At 62.9% G+C, this 19,164-nt stretch overlaps 2 protein-coding genes across 2 annotated transcripts in view; both read left to right on the top strand.

The window, feature by feature from the left end:
- Positions 1-304: 304 nt before the first annotated feature.
- On the top strand, positions 305-14,851 carry RASAL3 (RAS protein activator like 3). Its single transcript, XM_025145746.3, has 19 exons — positions 305-354; positions 2,795-3,209; positions 4,327-4,454; positions 4,535-4,613; positions 5,355-5,437; positions 5,514-5,602; positions 5,672-5,804; positions 6,116-6,214; positions 7,079-7,621; positions 8,778-8,922; positions 9,086-9,230; positions 9,698-9,934; positions 10,428-10,629; positions 10,743-10,846; positions 11,458-11,767; positions 13,766-13,888; positions 13,962-14,164; positions 14,479-14,554; positions 14,627-14,851. Exons 2-19 carry the CDS (start codon positions 2,795-2,797, stop codon positions 14,774-14,776), a joined length of 3,264 nt encoding a protein of 1,087 aa, XP_025001514.2. The 5' UTR covers positions 305-354; the 3' UTR covers positions 14,777-14,851.
- A 791-nt stretch (positions 14,852-15,642) lies between these two features.
- WIZ (WIZ zinc finger) overlaps positions 15,643-19,164 on the top strand; it is a 49,609-nt gene continuing 46,087 nt past the window's right edge. Inside the window, exon 1 of the mRNA XM_025145729.3 lies at positions 15,643-16,232. Coding sequence (XP_025001497.2) covers positions 15,886-16,232 — 347 coding nt within the window. The 5' untranslated portion in view covers positions 15,643-15,885. The remainder of the gene's footprint in view (positions 16,233-19,164) is intronic.

Here is a 19,164-nt window from a genome sequence, read left to right on the forward strand (position 1 = left end):
GGAAGGGTTCACCCCCTCCCACCCAGCCCCATGCAAGACCCCATAACCCATGCGTGCACACACACCCCACAGTGCTCCAACACCACCATCTCCGATTCCTGTTCACTCTGAAACCTAATGACAGCCTTTACGTCGGACATGCGCCACTGTGACCCCAATACCTGGTGCAGCCCTTCAGGGGGGTTCACCCTGCTTGGTGCCCCCCCCGGGGCTGTGGCTGATCCATCCGGGCTGGGTGCAAAGATAACATCATTGGGGCAGAGGCGGAGGTGAGGGTGTGACTGAAACTCCTGCTGGGTCACATGGGGAAGCCACGGCAGGAACCGGGTGTCAGAAGAGGCAGCGAGCAGTGAGGTATGGCGGGGTGGGGGGCACATGGGGGGGGCGGGGGGGTGGCACCCCGAGGGGATGCTCCATCTCTGGGAGCAGCTGTGGGGGTGTGGGGCGCTGGGGTGAGCAGCAGCGTGCTGAGGAGGTGATGGAGTGCTGCTGGGTGGGATGGTTTGCACCCCAAAAGACCCCAAATGTTAGCAGCACCCCATAGACCCCAAAAGCACTGGCATCACCCCCAGGATGGGGGTACCTCCCTCGAGGTGGGGGCACCCTCCCTGGCTCACCCTTTGGGTGCTGACCCCCAAACTGATGGGCACCTGCAGCTCGTGCTGTCACCACGACGAGGATTATCCAAGCCCCGTAAGCACTCCCTTAGGGCTGCACCCACACTGGGGTGCCATGAAGGGGGGGGTCTCCCGCCCTCGGGGCCCCCCCAGCCCGGCGTGGGGCCATGCACAGGGTGCAGATGGCGGGAGGAAACGCGGAGGAGACGCAGGGGGAGGGGGGGGAAGCGCGGCCGCCGCAGCGACGGAAGCATCGTCGGCACCGCCTGCGCCCGGGGATGGGGTGGCAGTGGGGCCACCCATAGGTGTCATCCTACAGAGCTGTCACCGCACCCCGGTGGCTCCGTGTCTCAGTCCGATACGCATCCCAGGGTTGGGATGGTGCGGAGGGATGGGGGTCAGAGTGCCCCCATGGATATGGGGTCGGGGAGTGCCATCCTGTGGTCACCCCGCCGTCGCCAGCACCCATCCGCAGGTGTCTCCATCCCGGCACCCTTCTCCGTTTGGGTACCCCATCCTGGCACTCCCAGCTGGGGTGTCATGGTTTTATGTTGATGTGGGGGTTGTTCTCCGCTGAGCCTTCGTCCACCCACCCCCCTCTATCCTGGCACCCCCTTTATGGGTGCCCTTGTTGTGGGAGGGGGGTGTGGGCAGGCAGGGTTGAGGGCATGTGGGGCAGGGCGCAGATAGGGGCACCCAAATAGGGGTGTGCAATGGGGCAGCAATGTAGAGGTGCTCCAATAAGGGTGTCTGGATGGGGGGGGGGGGTCTTCAAGGGGGTGCTGATGGTGTGCGCCAGGAGAGGGGCGCCCAAATAGGGGAATCTGAGTGGGGGGTTCCTGGATGAGGTGTCCTGGATATGGGCACACACTGCACTTAGGAGTGTGCAATTGGGGTGTCAATATAGGGGTGCCCCAATAAGGGTGCCTGGACGGGGGGGGTTGTGATGTGGGTGCCCCGTGATGAGTGCTTGGATGGAGGCACCCAAATAAGAGTGCTGGGGGGAAGGGGGGGGGAAACACCTACAGGGGTGCCCACAAAGGAGTGACCCAGTTGGGATTTTTGGATGGGGGCACCCAAATTGAGGTGACTGGGGGGTGGGTGCCCAGATAAGGGCAGCCAAATAGGGGTGCTGAGATGGGGGTACCCCTACAGGGATGCCCACGCAGGGGTGATATAGGGGTGCCCCAATATGGATACCTGGATGGAGATGTTTGGATAGAGCCCCCCAGATTAGGGTACCTATACAAGGGTGCCTGAATGGAGTGTCCTGGGTGTGGGTGCTGAAACGTGGGCACCCCTGGAAGGGATGCTTGGATGGGGGTAACCAAATTGGGGTGCTGGAATTGGGGTACCCTCATGGGGATGAACACACAAGACTGACCCCAATAGGGGTGTCTGGGTGGGGGTGCCTGGATACGGGTACCCAAAACGGGGTGTGCAAATGGGGTGGCAATATTGGAGTGCCCCAATACGGATACTTAGATGGAAGTGTTGAGATAAAGACCCCCAGGTAAGGGCACCTGTTATGGGGGTGCCTGGATGGGGGCACCCAAATAGGAGTGCTGGAATTGGGGTGCCCCGGTGGGAATGCTTAGACAGAGGGACCAAAATAAGGGTGCTGGAATGAAGGTGCCCAAATTGGGGTGGCTGAATAGGAGTGCCCCAGTTGGGATGTTTGGATACAAGCACCCAAATCGGGGTGCTGGGACATGAATGCCCAAATTGGGGTGCCTGGGTAGGGGTACCCCAGTAAGGGCATTTGGATGAGGGCATTCAAATCGGGGTGCCGCGATGGGGGCACCCAAATTGGAGTGTTGGGATTGGAGTGTCCAAATTGGGGTGCCTGGGTAGGAATACCCCAGTAGGGGGTGCTTGGATGAGGGCATTCAAATCGGGGTGCCGCGATGGGGGCACCCAAATTGGAGTGTTGGGACAGGAGTGTCCAAATTGGGGTGCCTGGGTAGGGGTACCCCAGTAGGGGCATTTGGATGAGGGCATTCAAATCGGGGTGCTGAGATGGGGGCACCCAAATTGGAGTGTTGGGATCGGAGTGTCCAAATTGGGGTGCCTGGGTAGGGATACCCCAGTAGGGGGTGCTTGGATGAGGACACCTAAATTGGGCTGCTGGGATGGCGGAGCCTCTGGGAGCTCGTGAAGCTCACTCCATCCCGCAGATGGAAGTGGAGAAGCCCCCCCAAACTGCTGAGACACCAACACTGCTGAAGACGTACCGATGGCGAACGGCAGCACCCGTGGGCGAGAGGGACCCCGAGCGGTGCAGCGCATCCCCGGGAGGTCGGCACTGGAGCCGGCTGCAGGGCTGGAAGCATTCCTACAGCCAACCCGAATCCGAGAGCCTCGACGATGGCGTTGGGAAGGGCAGCTCCAACCTGGGGGCACCCAAAGCCAGTGCCCGTCGGTCCCTCTTCCAGCGGGCGTTCTCAGCGCCCTCCAAGATGGCCAAGGAGCCGCGCAGCCCCGAGGGTGGCAAGGGCACCCTACAGAAGTACCTGCGCTCCATGTCCAAGAAGAAGGGCCATGTGGAGAACGGGGCCAGGGCTGAGAAGGGGTCCAATGAGGGCATCCCAGGTACGGAGGCGTTTGGGGTGGTGGGGGTGGGGATGGGATGGGAGTGGGATAGAGATGGGGGAGGATGGGGATGGAATGAGGATGAGATGGGAGTGGGATAGAGATGAGGATGGGGGTAGGATGGGGATGTTGCTGGGGGTGGGGATGGGGATGAGATTGGGGTGAGATGGGGATGGAGTTGGGGATGGGGGTGGGATGGAGACAGGATGGGTGTGGGGATGAGCTGGGATTGGGGTGGGGATGGAATGGGTATGAAATGGGAATGGGATGGAGATGGGGATTGGGGTAGGGATGGGAATGGGGATGGAGTTGGGGGTGAGGATGGGGTTGGGGATGGAGATGGGGATGGGGATGGGGATGGGGATGGGGATGGGGATGGGGATGGGGATGGGGATGGGGATGGGGATGGAGATGAGGATGGGGATGAGATGAGATGGGAGAGGAATAGGAATGGAATGGGAATGAGATGGGGGTGGAATGGAGATGGGGATGGGCGTGGGATGGGGATGGGGGTGGTGGTCATGGGTTGAGGTGGTGGGCGATGGAGATGGGTGATGGTTTGGGATGTAGAACCTTGTGGGTGCTGGTTGGGCACAATGGATGGTGGTGCTGCATGAAGTGATGGGGAAAGATGGTGGACAATGGGTTTGAGGGACAGTGGGTGGTGGGTGGTGGAGATGGATGGGGGGTTGGAGGAAGAGGAGCTGGGTTTGATGGGTCGGTGGGCAGTGGGGATGGGTGACGGTCTGGAAAGCACAGGGTAATGGGATGTGTTCCTCAGCATCACTGCACCAATGGTGGTGTGGCCGCGGCTGCCTCCCCTGGCAGTGCCATCCTCATGGTAGCACCTCCATGGCCACACATCCTCCAGCACTGCCATACCAGTGGTGACACAACAGCCATATGGCCTTTGGCATCACAGCCCCCACGGTGGTGGCATGGCAGTGTCCCCATGTCCCCCGGCACCACCACCACCCCAACCACACCATGATGCTGTCACACCTACTGCAGCGCGGTCACAGCCACACGTCCCCTGACACTAAATGCCAACCATGGGACATGGGGACACAACGAGTGCCCATTGGGTGCTCCTGACCCCCCTGCTTCACACCCCCAGCCCCAGAGAGCACCCACGGTGCCCCCTCCATCCCAATGCCTCCTCCAGCACCCGATGTCACAGTGTGGGACGTCTCCAACTTCTCGCTGGTAGACAGACAGCTGGTCCATGTGGGTCGGGACGAGGAGGTGAGGACACGGCTACCCCTTGGGTTATGGGGTGCACGGGGTGCTGGGCGTTTGGTGCCTGACCCCCTCTGCCTCCTCAGACTTCGTGCAGGAACAGGAACCGGACCGGGAGCTCCGAGAGCAGCAGCCTGCACCCAGCGGGTGGCAGGAGGGACACCGGTGAGCTGACGGCACGGGGTGTTTGCATGCACTGCTGCAAGCTCCAGTGCAGCTCCTGAGGCATGCCATGCACCACGCTGTGCACTTCGGTTCCCATGCCATGCCCTGTGCTGCACACCATGCCACACGCAAACCCGTGCACCGCTCCGTGCTCTGTGCCACGCGTCACGCACTGTGCACTGTGCATTGCACACCATGCACCAGGCTGCGCTTTGCACCCTGCCGTGCACCAAACCGCGCACCAAACCGTGCACCATGCCACATCCTGTGCCACGCACCCTGCATTTTGCACTGTGCCCCACGCCATGCAACGCACCTCGCCCCACACCGTGCCCCACGACACGCACCTTGCATCGTGCACCGCGCATCGTCCCCCACTCCATGCACCCCATCTCGCACTGCACGTTGTGCCCCACACCCCATGCCCCAAACTGCTGCGTGGAGGAAACCCTCTGTGCGAGGCCCTCCGTGCGCCGTCACCGCTTCCTCCGCGCTGCTGATGTGCGCTGATCCTCCCGATAAGGGCTTCCTTGCCACCATGGGCCCCCATCGCTGGCTGCTGTGCGCGGCGCACGGTGAGACCCCAACCCTTGCTGACCCCCCTGCACGCCAACGCATCCACCCGTGGGCTGCACTCAGCGCGTGGCCGTGCTTGGGATGCTGCTTCCTTCTGCTTTTTGGGGAGGTGGGTGCAGCACACTGTGGTGGTTTTGGGGTCTAACACGACAGACCCCCCGACAGACCCTGAGGAGAGGAGCGCGAGGACAGCGGGGAAAGGCACCGACAGCGACGGCTCCACCACCTCACAGTTCAGCAATGTGAAGGTGGGTCCCGGTGTCACCCACGGGTGTCACACCGCACCTCGGGGTCACCCACTGCCCCTCCATCCCCACCCTACAGGGACTGCTGTGGAAGCGGCTGCGGGAGCGGAAAGGTCGCATTGTGGCCAAAAATGAGAGCTCAGCAGCGGTCGGCACAGATGGAGAAAGGTACGCAGGCGGTGGGGACGGCGTGGGGACACCGTGGAGGGTCTTTGGTGACATCTGTGACCACCGCAGGGCCCCGAGCCGCAGCGGTTCCCACGAATCCCTGCTGCCAGCGCCCAGCGCAGCCGAGCTGGACCTCAGCGGGGAGAACGTCATCGTGCGCCCCGTGCACGGCAGCATCGTGGGCGAGAAATTCTGCTTCCAGGTAACGGTGCTGGGGGGAGAGGGGGGGGCAAGCCAAGCAGCCGATATATACACCCTATAGAGGCACCCAAAGTAGCCAGGGTACCCAGCAGAGGCACCCAGAGCACCCCAGAAATCCCTGATATGCATCCAGGGCACGCAGGGCATTCTGCAGAGGTACCCGGGGCACACAGAACACCCTATAAGGGTGCCCAAGGTATCCTGGACACCCTATAGGGGCACCCAGGACGCCCCATAGGGGTACCCAGGGCACCTCCGCCATCCTGGGCCCACACACCCCCGGTCGCCCCCTGACCCTCTCCGCACCCACAGATCATCACGGGTGGGCACAGCCGCTCCTTCGGGTGCAGCTCCTTGGCTGAACGCGACCGCTGGATTGAGAACCTGCGCCGCACGGTGCAGCCCAACAAGGTGGGACCCCCAGGGACCTCCCACAGGCCCTGTCCCCACGGTGTCCCCTTGTGTCCTGCTGTCCCCTTGTGTCCTGCTGTCCCCTTGTGTCCTGCTGTCCCTCTGTGGGTTCGTCCATCCCCTTGTGTCCTGAACTGTTTGGCCATCCATGTCCCTGTGTCTCCTCCCATCCCCTCCAGTCCTCTGTATCCCCTCCAGATCACGTCCCCTCCTGTCCCCAAGGCCTCTTTGTGTCCTCTGTGGCCACTTCTGCCCCCGGTATCCCTTCCTGTTCCCCATGTCCCCTCCCGTCCCCAAGGCCTCCTCCTATCTCCCATGTTCCCTCATGTCCACCATGTCCTCTCCTATCCTGTCCAGTCCCCTCATGTCCCCAGTGCCACATCCTGTCCCCCATATCCCCTCCTATCCCCCATGCTCCCTCATGTCGCCCAAGTCCACAATGCCCCCTCATGTCCTCCGCATCCCCTTATGTCCCCAATTCCCCCTCAAGCCTCCCATGTCCCCTCCTATCCCGCAAGTCCCCTCCTGTCCTCAGTGCCAGCTCCTGTCCCCCATGTCCCCAAGTCTCCTTCTTCCCCCACTGTCCCCTCCCACCCCCTGTGTCTACTGCAGTCCCCCTTTCCCTTCCAGTCCCACGTCCCCATCTGTCCCACATCTCCTCCCATCCCCCAACTTCCCTCCTGTCCCCCATATCCTCTCCTATCCCCCACGCCCCCACGTCCCCTCCCGTCCCCCAAGTCCCCTCCTGCCCTCAATGTCCCTTCCTGCGTCTACTCCAGCCCTCCTTTCCCATCCAGTCTCACCTCCCCTGTCCCACATCCCCTCCTATCCCTCCATGTCCCCACTGTCCCCTCCTGTCCCCAGGACAACTGCGAGCGCCTGGAGCTGGCCCTGAGCCTGTGGGTGTACGAGGCACGGGATCTGCCACCCCGCCGCCGCCTCCGGTGCCACCTCCACCTGGACGGCACGCTCTTCGCCCGCACCACCGCCAAAGTGGCCGGTCCCGACGGCGAGCTCTTCTGGGGCGAGCTCTTCCAGCTGGCTGCCCTGCCTCCCTCCCGCGCCCTCACCCTCTCTCTTTGCCGCGATGATCAGGGCCACCCCAGCCAGACGGTGGCATCTGTCACCGTCCCTTTGACCGAGCTGGCGGCTGCCCGGCAGCCCTTGGAGAGGTGGTACCCATTGAGCGGTCACGGCGGCAACGAACGGGCGCCGGCAGTGCGGGTGCGCGGGCGGTACCGGGAGGTGCGGGTGCTGCCCATCGTACGCTACAAGGAGTTGGCCGAGTTCATCACCTTCCACTACCGGGAGCTGTGCGCCCGTCTGGAGCCCACCATCGCCGTGAGACACAAGGAGGAGCTCGCCGGCGCCTTGGTGCGCGTCCTGCAGAGCACCGGGAAAGCCAAGGTAGAGCGGATGGTGGCCACGGTGGAATGGACACGGTGGTTGGGGTGGTTGGTGGGTGGTTGGTGGGTTGGGGTGGTTGGTGGGATGGGTGATGGTTGTGATGGGGTGGATGCTGTGGTTGGGTTGAGTGGGATGGGTGATGGCTGTGATGGGATGGAGGTGGTGGTTGGGGTGAGGGTAGGATGGGTGATGGTTGTGATGGGATGGACGTGGTGGTTGGTGGGTGAAGGTGGGATGGGTGATGGTTGTGAAGGGGCGGATGCTGTGGTTGGGTTGGGATGGGAGTGGGATGGGTGATGGCTGTGATGAGATGGATGTGGTGGTTGGGGTGGTTGGTGGGTGAGGGTGGGATGGGTGATGGTTGTGATGGGGCGGATGCTGTGGTTGGGTTGGGATGGGATGGGAGTGGGATGGATGATAGCTGTGATGGGATGGACGTGGTGGTTGGGGTGGTTGGTGGGTGAGGGTGGGATGGGTGATGGTTGTGATGGGGTGGATGCTGTGGTTGGGTTGGGTTGGGATGGGAGTGGGATGGGTGATAGCTGTGATGGGATGGACGTGGTGGTTGGGGTGGGATGGGTGATGACCAAGTTGGGGTGGATGTGGTGGTTGGGATGGGATGGGTCATGGTTGGGGTGGGATGAACAAGGTGTTTGGGGTGGGATGGGTGATGGTCATGGCGGGATGGACATGATGGTTGAGGTGGGGTGAGTGATGGCTATGGTGGGGTGGATGTGGCGGTTGGGGTGGGATGGGGGAGGGATGTTCATGCCCAAGTTGTGATGTACGTGATGGTTGGAGTGGGAGGGGGGAGGGATGGGTGATGGCTGTGGTGGATGGATATGATGGTTGGGGTGATGGCCACAGTGGGGTGGGTGCAGTGGTTGGGGTGGGACGGAGATGGAATGAGTGTACCCAAATTGTGGTGGACACGATGGTTGAGGTGGGGTGGGATTGTGAGGGGGATGGGGTGAGATGGACAGTTGGGTTGGGTTGAATTTGGTTGGGATGGGATGCGTTGGCATGACACTGTGAGTGGGATGGAATGGGATGGGATATACAATTCAAGGGCACTCCGGGAGATCCCAGCACTGCCCAGGCCAGGCTGCCCAAGCCACGTCAGGCCCATGGCTGCCCCCCAACATCCACCCCACAGGAGTTCCTCATTGACCTCGGCGTGGCCGAGTTGGACCGCTTTGATGACCGGGAGTCGCTGATCTTCCGCGAGAACACATTGGCCACCAAAGCCATTGATGAATACATGAAGCTGGTGGGGGGCAAATATCTCCAGGACACGCTGGGTACGAGCAGGTGTTATGGGGTCCTATGGAGTGTTAGAGGGGGCTGGGCGTGGGCAGGACTTCACGGGGCATTTCAGGCTATGGGACACCCCCAGGATGTCCATGGGGCCGTCCCGTGGCGGTGACCGCTCGGTCCCCTCATTGCCTTTCTCCCGGTGCCCAGGTGAGGCTGTGGCCCAACTCTGCTCCTCGGATGACAGCTGTGAAGTCGATCCCAGCAAATGTGGTGGCCCCGACCTCTCCGACAACCAGAACAACCTGCGGCAGGTCTGCGAGGAGACCCTCCAGCGCATCGCCACGTCCTGCGAGTGAGGGACTGCCCCGTGGGGGCACGGGGGTGGGCATCTGCGTAGAGGTGGGCTTGGGGACAGGAAAGGGGCTGGGAGCTGGCACAGGCAATGGGACAGGTATGGGGGACAATCACCAACGCCAGGAAGAACTGGAGACAGGCTTGGGGGTGGGCATCAGGAAGGATGTGGGGACAAATTTGGGGACAGATGTGGGGCAGGGATGAGGATAGGCACCATCCCTGGGACGGACGTGGTTATGGGCACCAGGAAGGACACAGGGACACATTTTGGGACAGGGATGGAGACAGGCACCATGGCCACGGTGATGGGCACCAGGAAAGACAAGGGGACGGGTTTGGGGACAGACGTGGGGGACCAGCATGGGGACAAGCAAACAGTGGTGGGCGCCATGTCCCGCAGCACACCGTGGTGGCACATAGGGGACACCAGGGCCACCCACCCACCCTCCCCATCTGTCCCCACAGCACCTTCCCGGCGGAGCTGGGTGAGATCTTCGCAGCGTGGCAGGAGGAGTGCGCGGCGCGGGGCAAGGCGGCCATCGGGCAGCGCTTGGTCTCAGCCTCGCTCTTCCTGCGGTTCCTCTGCCCCGCCATCATGTCCCCAAGTCTCTTTGGCCTCGTCCAGGAGTACCCGAGCGAGGCCACCGCCCGTACCCTCACCCTGGTGGCCAAGGTCATCCAGAACCTGGCCAACTTCACCACGTACGTCACGGCGCATCACCCACGTGGCGTCGGTGGGGTCCGCGTGGGGAAGATATGGGGCGGCAGAAATGTCCCCTACCGCCTGCGTGGCGCATGCCACAGAATGGCCACGGGGCAGTAGGGATGCCCACAGACACCGTGGGGCGATGTGAATGTTCCTGATTCTCTATGGGGCTACCAGAACCTCCCTTACGTGCCACAGGGCAGCAGGGATGGACCCTCCAGCCTATGGGGCAGCAGGGGCGTCCTTAACATTCCACGAGGTGGTAGGGATGTCCCTAATACACAATAGGACAACAGGAATGTCCCTGGAATTCCATAGGGCTGCTAGAACCTCCCCTATGTACCATGGGGCAGCAGGGACGGACCTTACAAACTTTGGGGCACCCAGGGATGCTGTGGGGCAGGAGGGATGTCCCCAAGAAGCCACGCGAGCTGAAAAGGACGTGGCTCTGGTGGTGGCCCGTGGGTGATCGGCCACCGTGGTCCTCAGGTTTGGTGAGAAGGAGGCCTACATGGGCTTCATGAACGAGTTCCTGGAGCATCACTGGAGCACCATGACAGCCTTCCTGAGGAGCGTGGCCAGCCCTGAGAGCAGCGGCCATGTGGCCACCTACGACGGCTATGTGGACCTGGCCCTGGAGCTTGCCACCCTGCACCTCCTGCTCTGCGATATCTTCTCCAGCCTGGACCAGGTGCCACCTGCACGTCCCCAAGGGTGGCTACTGAGCTGGTGTCACCTGCCCCATGGGTGTCACCGCCCCATGGCCACCCCATGGCCCCATGATGTTCCATTTCGTCCCATCAGGCCACGCAGGAGGAGCTGGAGCCGCTACCCACCATCCTCAACGCCATCAGGGAGGGCACCCCGGTCCCTGTCTCCGTCCAGCTCAGCTCCATCACGGGGCGAAGGTAATGAAGGGGAACAAGGGACACACACACACAGGATCAATGGGGACATGTGGGGCCAGAGGGGTGACACCAGGAGCAGTTTGGGGTGGCTCCGGTCCTGGTTGGCTCCAGGTGGACTCTAGGACTGGGGGACCCTTTGGTGGGTGATGGGACCGTGGGGACCCTTTGGGAGTGAGAGGATAATGAGGACCTTTTGAGGAGTGGTGATGAAGGATCCTTTGGTGGGTGACAGGACTATGGGGACCCTTTGGTGGGTAATGGAACCACGGAGACCTTCAGAGGTTGGGCCATGGGGACCCTATGGGGAGGAACATAGGGATCTTTAAGAGCAAAGCCATGGAAACTCTTTGGTGGGTGATGAGATCTCGGGGATCTTTGGGGCAGGATCCCACTAGGGGATGGTTCTGGCCTCAAGTGGCTTTAGGATGACTTTGGTCCAGCCCGGGTTCAAGGGACAGTTCTGGTCCCAGATGGTTTTAGGACACGTTCATGCTCTTGGATGGATCCCATGAATGGTTGTGGTCCAGGATGGGGACGGTTCTGATCTCAGATGGCTTCAGCTCTGATCCCAGCAGAGTTTGGGGTCCATCACCTCCATGATACCCCCACAGCCCGGAGAGCTTCAAGCCGGGCTTCGTGCCGCCGCGGGACCTCAGCAAGCACAGCCCTCTCATCAAGAGCCAATCGCTCATCAGCATCCGCCGCGTCCGCAGCCGGGAGGATGGGACGGACGTGGAACCGACACCGGTACCGGTACCGTCACCGCGATCCAGTCGGGAGCGTAGGAACGTGCAGCGCACTCAGAGCGTCCCGGCACAGAACAAAGCTGCCCGGCGTCTGCGCAAGCAGAGCAGCGTTGAGCACATGGCAGAACCGATGGGAAGGGATGGACCGAGGTCCTCTGTGCACCGCGAGGGCACTGTGAGTCCCCCCCGGGTGCTGGGCTGCACGGAGGGCTGTCACCCCATGGGGTTACGTGAGCGTAGGGATCTTTTGGGGGTGATGGGATTGCAGGGACCTTCTGGTGGAGGATGGGATGGTGGGGACACTTTGGTCGTAATAGGATCAGGGAGAGCTTTTGGGGTAGGGCCATGGGGACCCTTTGGTGGAGGATGGGATGGTGGGGACACTTTGGTCGTAATAGGATCACGGAGAGCTTTTGGGGTAGGGCCATGGGGACCCTTTGGTGGAGGATGGGATGGTGGGGACACTTTGGTCGTAATAGGATCAGGGAGAGCTTTTGGGGTAGGGCCATGGGGACCCTTTGGTGGAGGATGGGATGGTGGGGACACTTTGGTCGTAATAGGATCACGGAGAGCTTTTGGGGTAGGGCCATGGGGACCCTTTGGTGGAGGATGGGATGGTGGGGACACTTTGGTCGTAATAGGATCACGGAGAGCTTTTGGGGTAGGGCCATGGGGACCCTTTGGTGGAGGATGGGATGGTGGGGACACTTTGGTCGTAATAGGATCAGGGAGAGCTTTTGGGGTAGGGCCATGGGGACCCTTTGGTGGAGGATGGGATGGTGGGGACACTTTGGTCGTAATAGGATCACGGAGAGCTTTTGGGGTAGGGCCATGGGGACCCTTTGGTGGAGGATGGGATGGTGGTGACACTTTGGTCGTAATAGGATCACGGAGAGCTTTTGGGGTAGGGCCATGGGGACCCTTTGGTGGAGGATGGGATAGTGGGGACACTTTGGTTGTAATAGGATCAGGGAGAGCTTTTGGGGTAGGGCCATGGGGACCCTTTGGTGGAGGATGGGATAGTGGGGACACTTTGGTCGTAATAGGATCAGGGAGAGCTTTTGGGGTAGGGCCGTGGGGACCCTTTGGTGGAGGATGGGATGGTGGTGACACTTTGGTCGTAATAGGATCATGGAGAGCTTTTGGGGTAGGGCCATGGGGACCCTTTGGTGGAGGATGGGATAGTGGGGACACTTTGGTCGTAATAGGATCATGGAGACCTTTTGGGGTAGGGCCGTGGGGACACACTGGTGGAGGACAGAGCTATGAGGACCCTTCGGTGACGGTGAACCTTTTAGGGAAAGGCCATGAGTGGCCCTTTGGGGGTGACAGAACCATGGGGATCTTTTAGGGGCCAGGCAATGGGGGCACTTTGGGGCAGGACCACAGGGGGTTCTTTGGTGGGTGATGGGACCGTGGGGACCTTTTGAGGGTGAGAGAGGCGTAGAGATGCTTTGGGAGTGAGACGTTCCTGTGGACCCTTTGGGGATGAAGGGATCATGGAGACCCCTCAGGGCATGTCCATGGGGTCCAAGTGGGGAGACTGTGGGGACTCTTTGGTGGGCGATGGGTCCGTGGGGCTATTTGGGGGCAGGGCCATGAGGACCTCTTGAGGCAGGATCAAGGGTACCTTTTGGGGGTGACAGGAACATGGGGACACTTTCAGGATGAAAGGACCACGGAGATCTTTCCATGACGCTGTCATGGGGAACCCTCAGCGCAGGTCCATGGAGATATTATTTTGGGGATGACAAATCCATGGAGACTCAGTGGGGATGACAGGGCCATGGGGAACCAACGGGGACAACGGGGCCATGGAGATCCGCTGGGGTGACATGCCCATGGATCCACTGGGGAAGACAGATCCATGGGGGCTCTTTGGGGATGACAGATCCACGTGGACCCTCTGGGGACGAGGTCCATGGGAGACAACATTCCCATTGGGACCCACTGAGGATGACGGGACCCCGGGGTCTCTCTGGGGGTGATGGGACCATGGGGACTCCTCAGGGCAGGTCTACGGAGACCCTTTGGGAATGACAGATCCATGGGGGCCCATTGGGGATGAGAGGCCCACGGGGACATTCGGAGGTCACCATACCCTCGCTGTGCAGTCCCCGCCCCGCTGCACACTCAAGGGTGCTGACGACGACGTGCGCCCCCGATGTTGTAGGGCCGTTCCAAGCTGCGCCCGTCGGCGTCACTGACACGGAAATTCACGGTGCCGTGGCAGCGCTACGCTGAGGAGGTGTCAGTGGCACAGGGTGAGCTCTACGCCATCCGCCCGCTGGAGAAGGTAACCTGGGGAGCACGGAGTTGGGGTGGCACCCATAGGGACGCCGTGCTGACACCCATTCCCGTGTCCACAGCAGCACGGGCGGCAGATCGAGGCGCTGCAGAAGGAGGTGGCTGAAGGCCAGGAGAGGCTGCAGGTGCTGGAGGAGAAGGTGGGTGAGCTGGAAGGCGAGCAGCGTGGGCTGCAGCAGGAGCAGAGCCAGCGCCGAGAGCTGCTGGAGTGCCTGAGGCTGCAGATGGAGGAGGGCAACGCACGGATGGCCAACCTGGGTGCCAGGTGGGTGTCACCAAGGCGTGGGTGTCCCCAAAACCCCGGTGTCCCCAAAACTCAGGCGGCCCTGAAGGTTCGTTGTCCCCACAACCCAGATGTCCCCAGAGTCTCAGTGTCCCCAAAGCCTTGGTCCCCCCAAAACCTTGATGTCCCAACAGCCATTATGTCCCCAAAGCCCATGTGTTCCCAAATCCTGGGCGTCCCCAAAGCCTCAGTGTCCCCAAAGCTGTGGTGTTCCCAAATCTTCGGCGTCCCCAAAGCCTCAATGTCCCCATATCCTCGACGCTCCAAACCTTCGGGGCTCACCTGCTCTGCTTTAGGCTGACGGCAGCTGAAGGGACCCGCAAGAAGGACCTGGAGAGGCTGAAGGCCAGCGAGGACCGGGGCAGAGCGATGGTAAGACAGCAGGACAGGGACGAGGACAGGGCCATGTGGGGGTGGTGGTGGCACTGACGCATCCCCTGGCAGGAGAGCCGCTTGGTGGCACTGGAACGGGAGCACAGCGAGCTGCGGGATGCCATTGCCCGGCTGCTGGGCCACCCCGGCAGGATGGGACGGCGGCCACCAGCACAGAGCTGGGACGAGGGTGGGGACGAGGGACAAGCCACCAGTGTGTGACTTCGGATGTCCCCAAGGTCCTGATCTCGGTGGGTTTCTGTCCCTCAGCAATAAACACTGTTGGTGTCACTGTGACTTGGTGCTGGTTGGGTTCTGTCAGCACTCTGGGCTCTGTTCCCGGTGCCATCCTGTTTTTAGTGTCACCCTGTCCCCAGCCGTTGGGGACCCTGTGGGGCAGAGCCACAGGGGACCCTGTGTTGGGTGATGAGACCATGGGGACCTTTTGGGGGTGTTGGAACCATGGCAACTCAAGTAGGGGTGACAAAACCATGGGGAACCCTTTGGGATAGGGCCATGGGGACCATTTGGGACCACGTCGAGTCCATGGGAACTTTTTGGGGGTGACAGAAGCCTGGGGACTCCAGTGAGTGATAAGACCATGGGGACCCTCTGGTGGGCGATGGGACCACGAGGACCTTTTGGGGCAGAGCCACGCGGACCCTCTGGTGGGTGATGGGACCACGAGGACCTTTGTGGACCACGAGCACGCTCTGGGGCTGACAGGATGATGGGGACCCTTTGAGGGGTACCTCGTATTTGAGGGCCCTTTGGGACAGGACCACGAGAGCCTTTTGAAGGGCGACACCTCCTTTGGAGATGAGGGAACCACGGGAAGCCCTCCACGATGGGGCCATGGGGATCCCTCGGGGTACGTCCATGGGAAACCATTGGAAGGGGCCGTGGGGGACCCTCTGGGGGCGAGAGGGCCACGGGGGACCCTTTGGGGAGTGATGGGACCGCGGGTACCCCTCTCGCAGTCCATTCCCCTGCGCCCCCCAAGATGGCGGCGCTTCACCACCGTCGCGCCCCGATGACGCCATCACTCCGCGCCGCGCCCCCGTCCCCTTCCCCCGCGTGGAAGGTCGCCACCCCCAAGATGGCGGCACCAACGGCTCCATGACGCCATCACCTCGCGCCTCTTCCATCCCCGTCTCGGTGACGTCATCACCGCGAGCCGCGCGGCCCGGAAAAATGGCTCGGTACGGCGCTGTGACGTCATCGGCGCGCGCCGCTCGGCCCAGGGAGGGCGGAGGGGGCGGCGGCGGCGGCGGCGCGCGGGGATTCCTCCGGCGGGGGGGTGGGCGGGGCGGCCCCGAGGCGGCCCCAAGATGGCGGCGGCGGGAGCGGAGGCGGCGCTGGGGCTCCGCTCGCCGCCCCCAAGATGTCGGCGTCGGGCGGGCGGCGCGCGGCGTGACGTCGTCGGGCCCCGCCGGCGCGGGGGGGGCGGGGGAGCGGCCCGAGCGGCGCAGGCGGCGGCGGCGGCGGCGGCGGAGGAGGAGGAGGAGGAGGAGGAGGAAGAGGCGGAGAGGGGGGGCCCGGACCCGGCCGCGGCACCGGGGGGGGATTTAAAGGGACCATGTCCCCTCCGCGGGGAGAGCGGCGGCGGCGGCGGAGCGGCGAGAGAGGCGCGCGGCCCCGGGGGTGGCGGCTGCGGCGCTGAGGGGGGGGGCGAGGGGTGAGTACCGGGGGGGGGGCACCGTCCTGAGTGCTGAAGGGGGGTTTGGGGCCGGGGGGGGGGCGGGGGAGAGAGGTGACAGCGGGGTGGGGGGGGGGCCGGGGGGAGTCCGGGGGGGTGTGACAGTGTGGGGACGGAGGTGGCAGCGGGGGGGGGGGGGCGGTTGTGCTGTGGGAGGAATGAGTTGGGGGGGGGCGCAGGTGGCAATGATGAGACGGTGGAGGGGGTGTTTGGGTCCGCTGCGACCGTGTGGGGACGTGGGGGGCTGCGGTGAGTGAGATGGGGGGGGGTGAGGGTCTGTGGGGGGCGCGGGGGGGGTGTGGGGGTATAGGTGGCAATGGGGGCACAGGTGTCGGAGGGGTTATGGGGGGCTGTGCTGGGGGGCACAGGTGGCAATGGTGACATGGTAGGGGGGAGTGTTTGGGGGGGGCTGTGACAGTGTGGGGACATGGGGGGCTGTGCTGAGGTGGGGGGGCTCAGAGTCTGTGGGGGGCGAGGTGGGGTTGTGATTGTGGGGGCATGGGTGGCAATGGGGGCATAGGTGTCATAGGCGTTATGGGGGGCTGTGCTGGGGGGCATAGGTGGCAATGGTGACATGGTAGGGGGGAGTGTTTGGGGGGGGCTGTGACAGTGTGGGGAAATGGGGAGCTGTGCTGAGATGGGGGGGTTGTGGGGGGTTATGGTTGTGGGGGCTCAGGTGGCAATGGGGGCACAGATGTCATGGGGTCATAGGGGTTATGGGGGGCTGTGCTGGGGGGCACAGGTGGCAATGGTGACATGGTAGGGGGAGTGTTTGGGGGGGGCTGTGACAGTGTGGGAATGTGGGGGGCTGTGCTGAGTGAGATGGGGGGCTCAGACTCTCAGGGGGGCATGTGGGGTTTGTGGTTGTGGGGGCACAGGTGGCAATGGGGGCACAGGTATCATAGGGGTTATGGGGGGCTGTGCTGGGGGGCATAGGTGGCAGTGGTGTCATGGTGGGGGGGAGTGTTTTAGGGGGGCTGTGACAGTGTGGGGACATGGGGGGCTGTGCTGAGGTGGGGGGTCATGGGGGGTTGTGGTTGTGGGGGCTCAGGTGGCAATGGGGGCACAGGTGTCGGAGGGGTTATGGGGGGCTGTGCTGGGGGGCACAGGTGGCAATGGTGACATGGTAGGGGGGAGTGTTTTGGGGGGGGCTGTGACAGTGTGGGGACATGGGGGGCTGTGCTGAGGTGGGGGGATCATGGGGGGTTGTGGTTGTGGGGGCACAGGTGGCAATGGGGGCACAGATGTCATAGGGGTTATGGGAGGCTGTGCTGGGGGGCACAGGTGGCAATGGTGACATGGTAGGGGGGGGTGTTTGGGGGGGCTGTGCTGAGATGGGGGGCGTGGGGGGTTTGTGATTGTGGGGGCACAGGTGGCAATGGGGGCACAGATGTCATAGGGGTTATGGGGGGCTGTGCTGGGGGGCACAGGTGGCAATGGTGACATGGTAGGGGGGAGTGTTTGGGGGGGCTGTGACAGTGTGGGGACATGGGGGGCTGTGCTGAGTGAGATGGGGGGGCTGAGGGTCTGTGGGGGGCGCGGGGGGGTTGTGTTTGTGGGGGCACAGGTGGCAATGGGGGCACAGATGTCATAGGGGTTATGGGAGGCTGTGCTGGGGGGCACAGGTGGCAATGGTGACATGGTAGGGGGGAGTGTTTGGGGGGGCTGTGACAGTGTGGGGACATGGGGGGCTGTGCTGAGTGAGATGGGGGGGCTGAGGGTCTGTGGGGGGCGCGGGGGGGTTGTGTTTGTGGGGGCACAGGTGGCAATGGGGCCATAGGTATCATAGGGGTTGTGCTGGGGGGGGGAATTGGGGGGCTGTGAAAGCGTGGGGAGGTGGGGAGCTGTGCTGAGATGGGGGGGCTCAGAGTCTGTGGGGGAATGGGGGGGTTGTGATTGTGGGGGCTCAGGTGGCAATTGGGGTCACACAGGGGTTATGGGAGGGCTCTGCTCGGGGGGCACAGGTGGCAGTGGTGACATGGGGGGGTGTTTTCAGGGGCTGTGACAGTGTGGGGACACGAGGGGTTGTGCTGAGATGGGGGGGCGTGGGGGGGGGTTGTGACCGTTTGGGGACACGGGTGGCAGTGGGGACGTGGGGGTGCTCAGTATTTTGGGGGCTTTTGAGGGGGGCTGTAGCAGTATGGGAACACAGGTGTTGATGGGGGGGAATGTATGGGTGTTATAGGTAGGTTATAGGGGTGTTGTGGTGGGGGGGGGGGCACAGATGTCCTGGGGGGGGGGGGGAGAGGTGAGGGGTGTTACGAGGGGGGAGCTGTGACAGCGTGGGGACACAGGTATCAGTGATGGGGGACACGCAGGTGTTGTAGGGGTAATGGGAACGTTGTGGTGGTGGGGTGCTGGTGGCAGTGTGGGGGGACACGGTTGTTTGGGGGGGGTCTGTGCTTGGGGGGGGTCATAGGGGGGAGATGTGACAGTTTGGTGACTTGGAGGTCTGTTCTGAGGTGGGGGTCTCGAATGCTTGGGGTGTATGGGTTGGGGTTGGGACAGGTTGGGGGCACAGGTGGCATTGGGGAGGGGGCAGGGGTGTGCTGGGGGTAATGGGGAGACTGTTGGGGGGACGCAGGTGGCAGTGGGGGGGGCTTGGGTTGTGACAGAGGGTGCAGTGGCAATGGGGAGGGATGTCGTTGTAATGGGGGGGGCACAGGTGGCAGTGGGGATGGGGGGGGGGCACTGTGCTGGGGAGGGGAAAGTGTTTTGGGGGGGCTGTGCTGATGTGGGGGGGACTCAGGCACTGGGGGAGGCAGTGGAGAGGTGGCAGTGGGGTGAGGGGTGGATAGCAATGGGGTAAAGGTGGAGGTTGAGGTGGGGGGGGGGGGGGTCACGTCGCAATGGGGATCCACCCCCCTCCTCCAGGACTGTGCTGGGGGGGGTTGGATGGGGACAGAGTGAT

This window comes from Gallus gallus, chromosome 30 (assembly GCF_016699485.2).
Source record: "Gallus gallus isolate bGalGal1 chromosome 30, bGalGal1.mat.broiler.GRCg7b, whole genome shotgun sequence".
In the NCBI taxonomy this organism is placed as follows: Eukaryota; Metazoa; Chordata; class Aves; order Galliformes; family Phasianidae; genus Gallus; species Gallus gallus.

What these genes read in the sequence shown, in the direction of transcription:
- RASAL3 (XM_025145746.3), top strand. Translation starts at nt 2,795, where the DNA reads ATGGAAGTGGAGAAGCCCCCCCAAACTGCTGAGACACCAACACTGCTG. An exon ending in GTCCAATGAGGGCATCCCAG is followed by an intron (nt 3,210 to 4,326) that starts GTACGGAGGCGT and finishes TCACACCCCCAG; the next exon opens with CCCCAGAGAGCACCCACGGT. An exon ending in AGAGCACCGGGAAAGCCAAG is followed by an intron (nt 7,622 to 8,777) that starts GTAGAGCGGATG and finishes TCCACCCCACAG; the next exon opens with GAGTTCCTCATTGACCTCGG.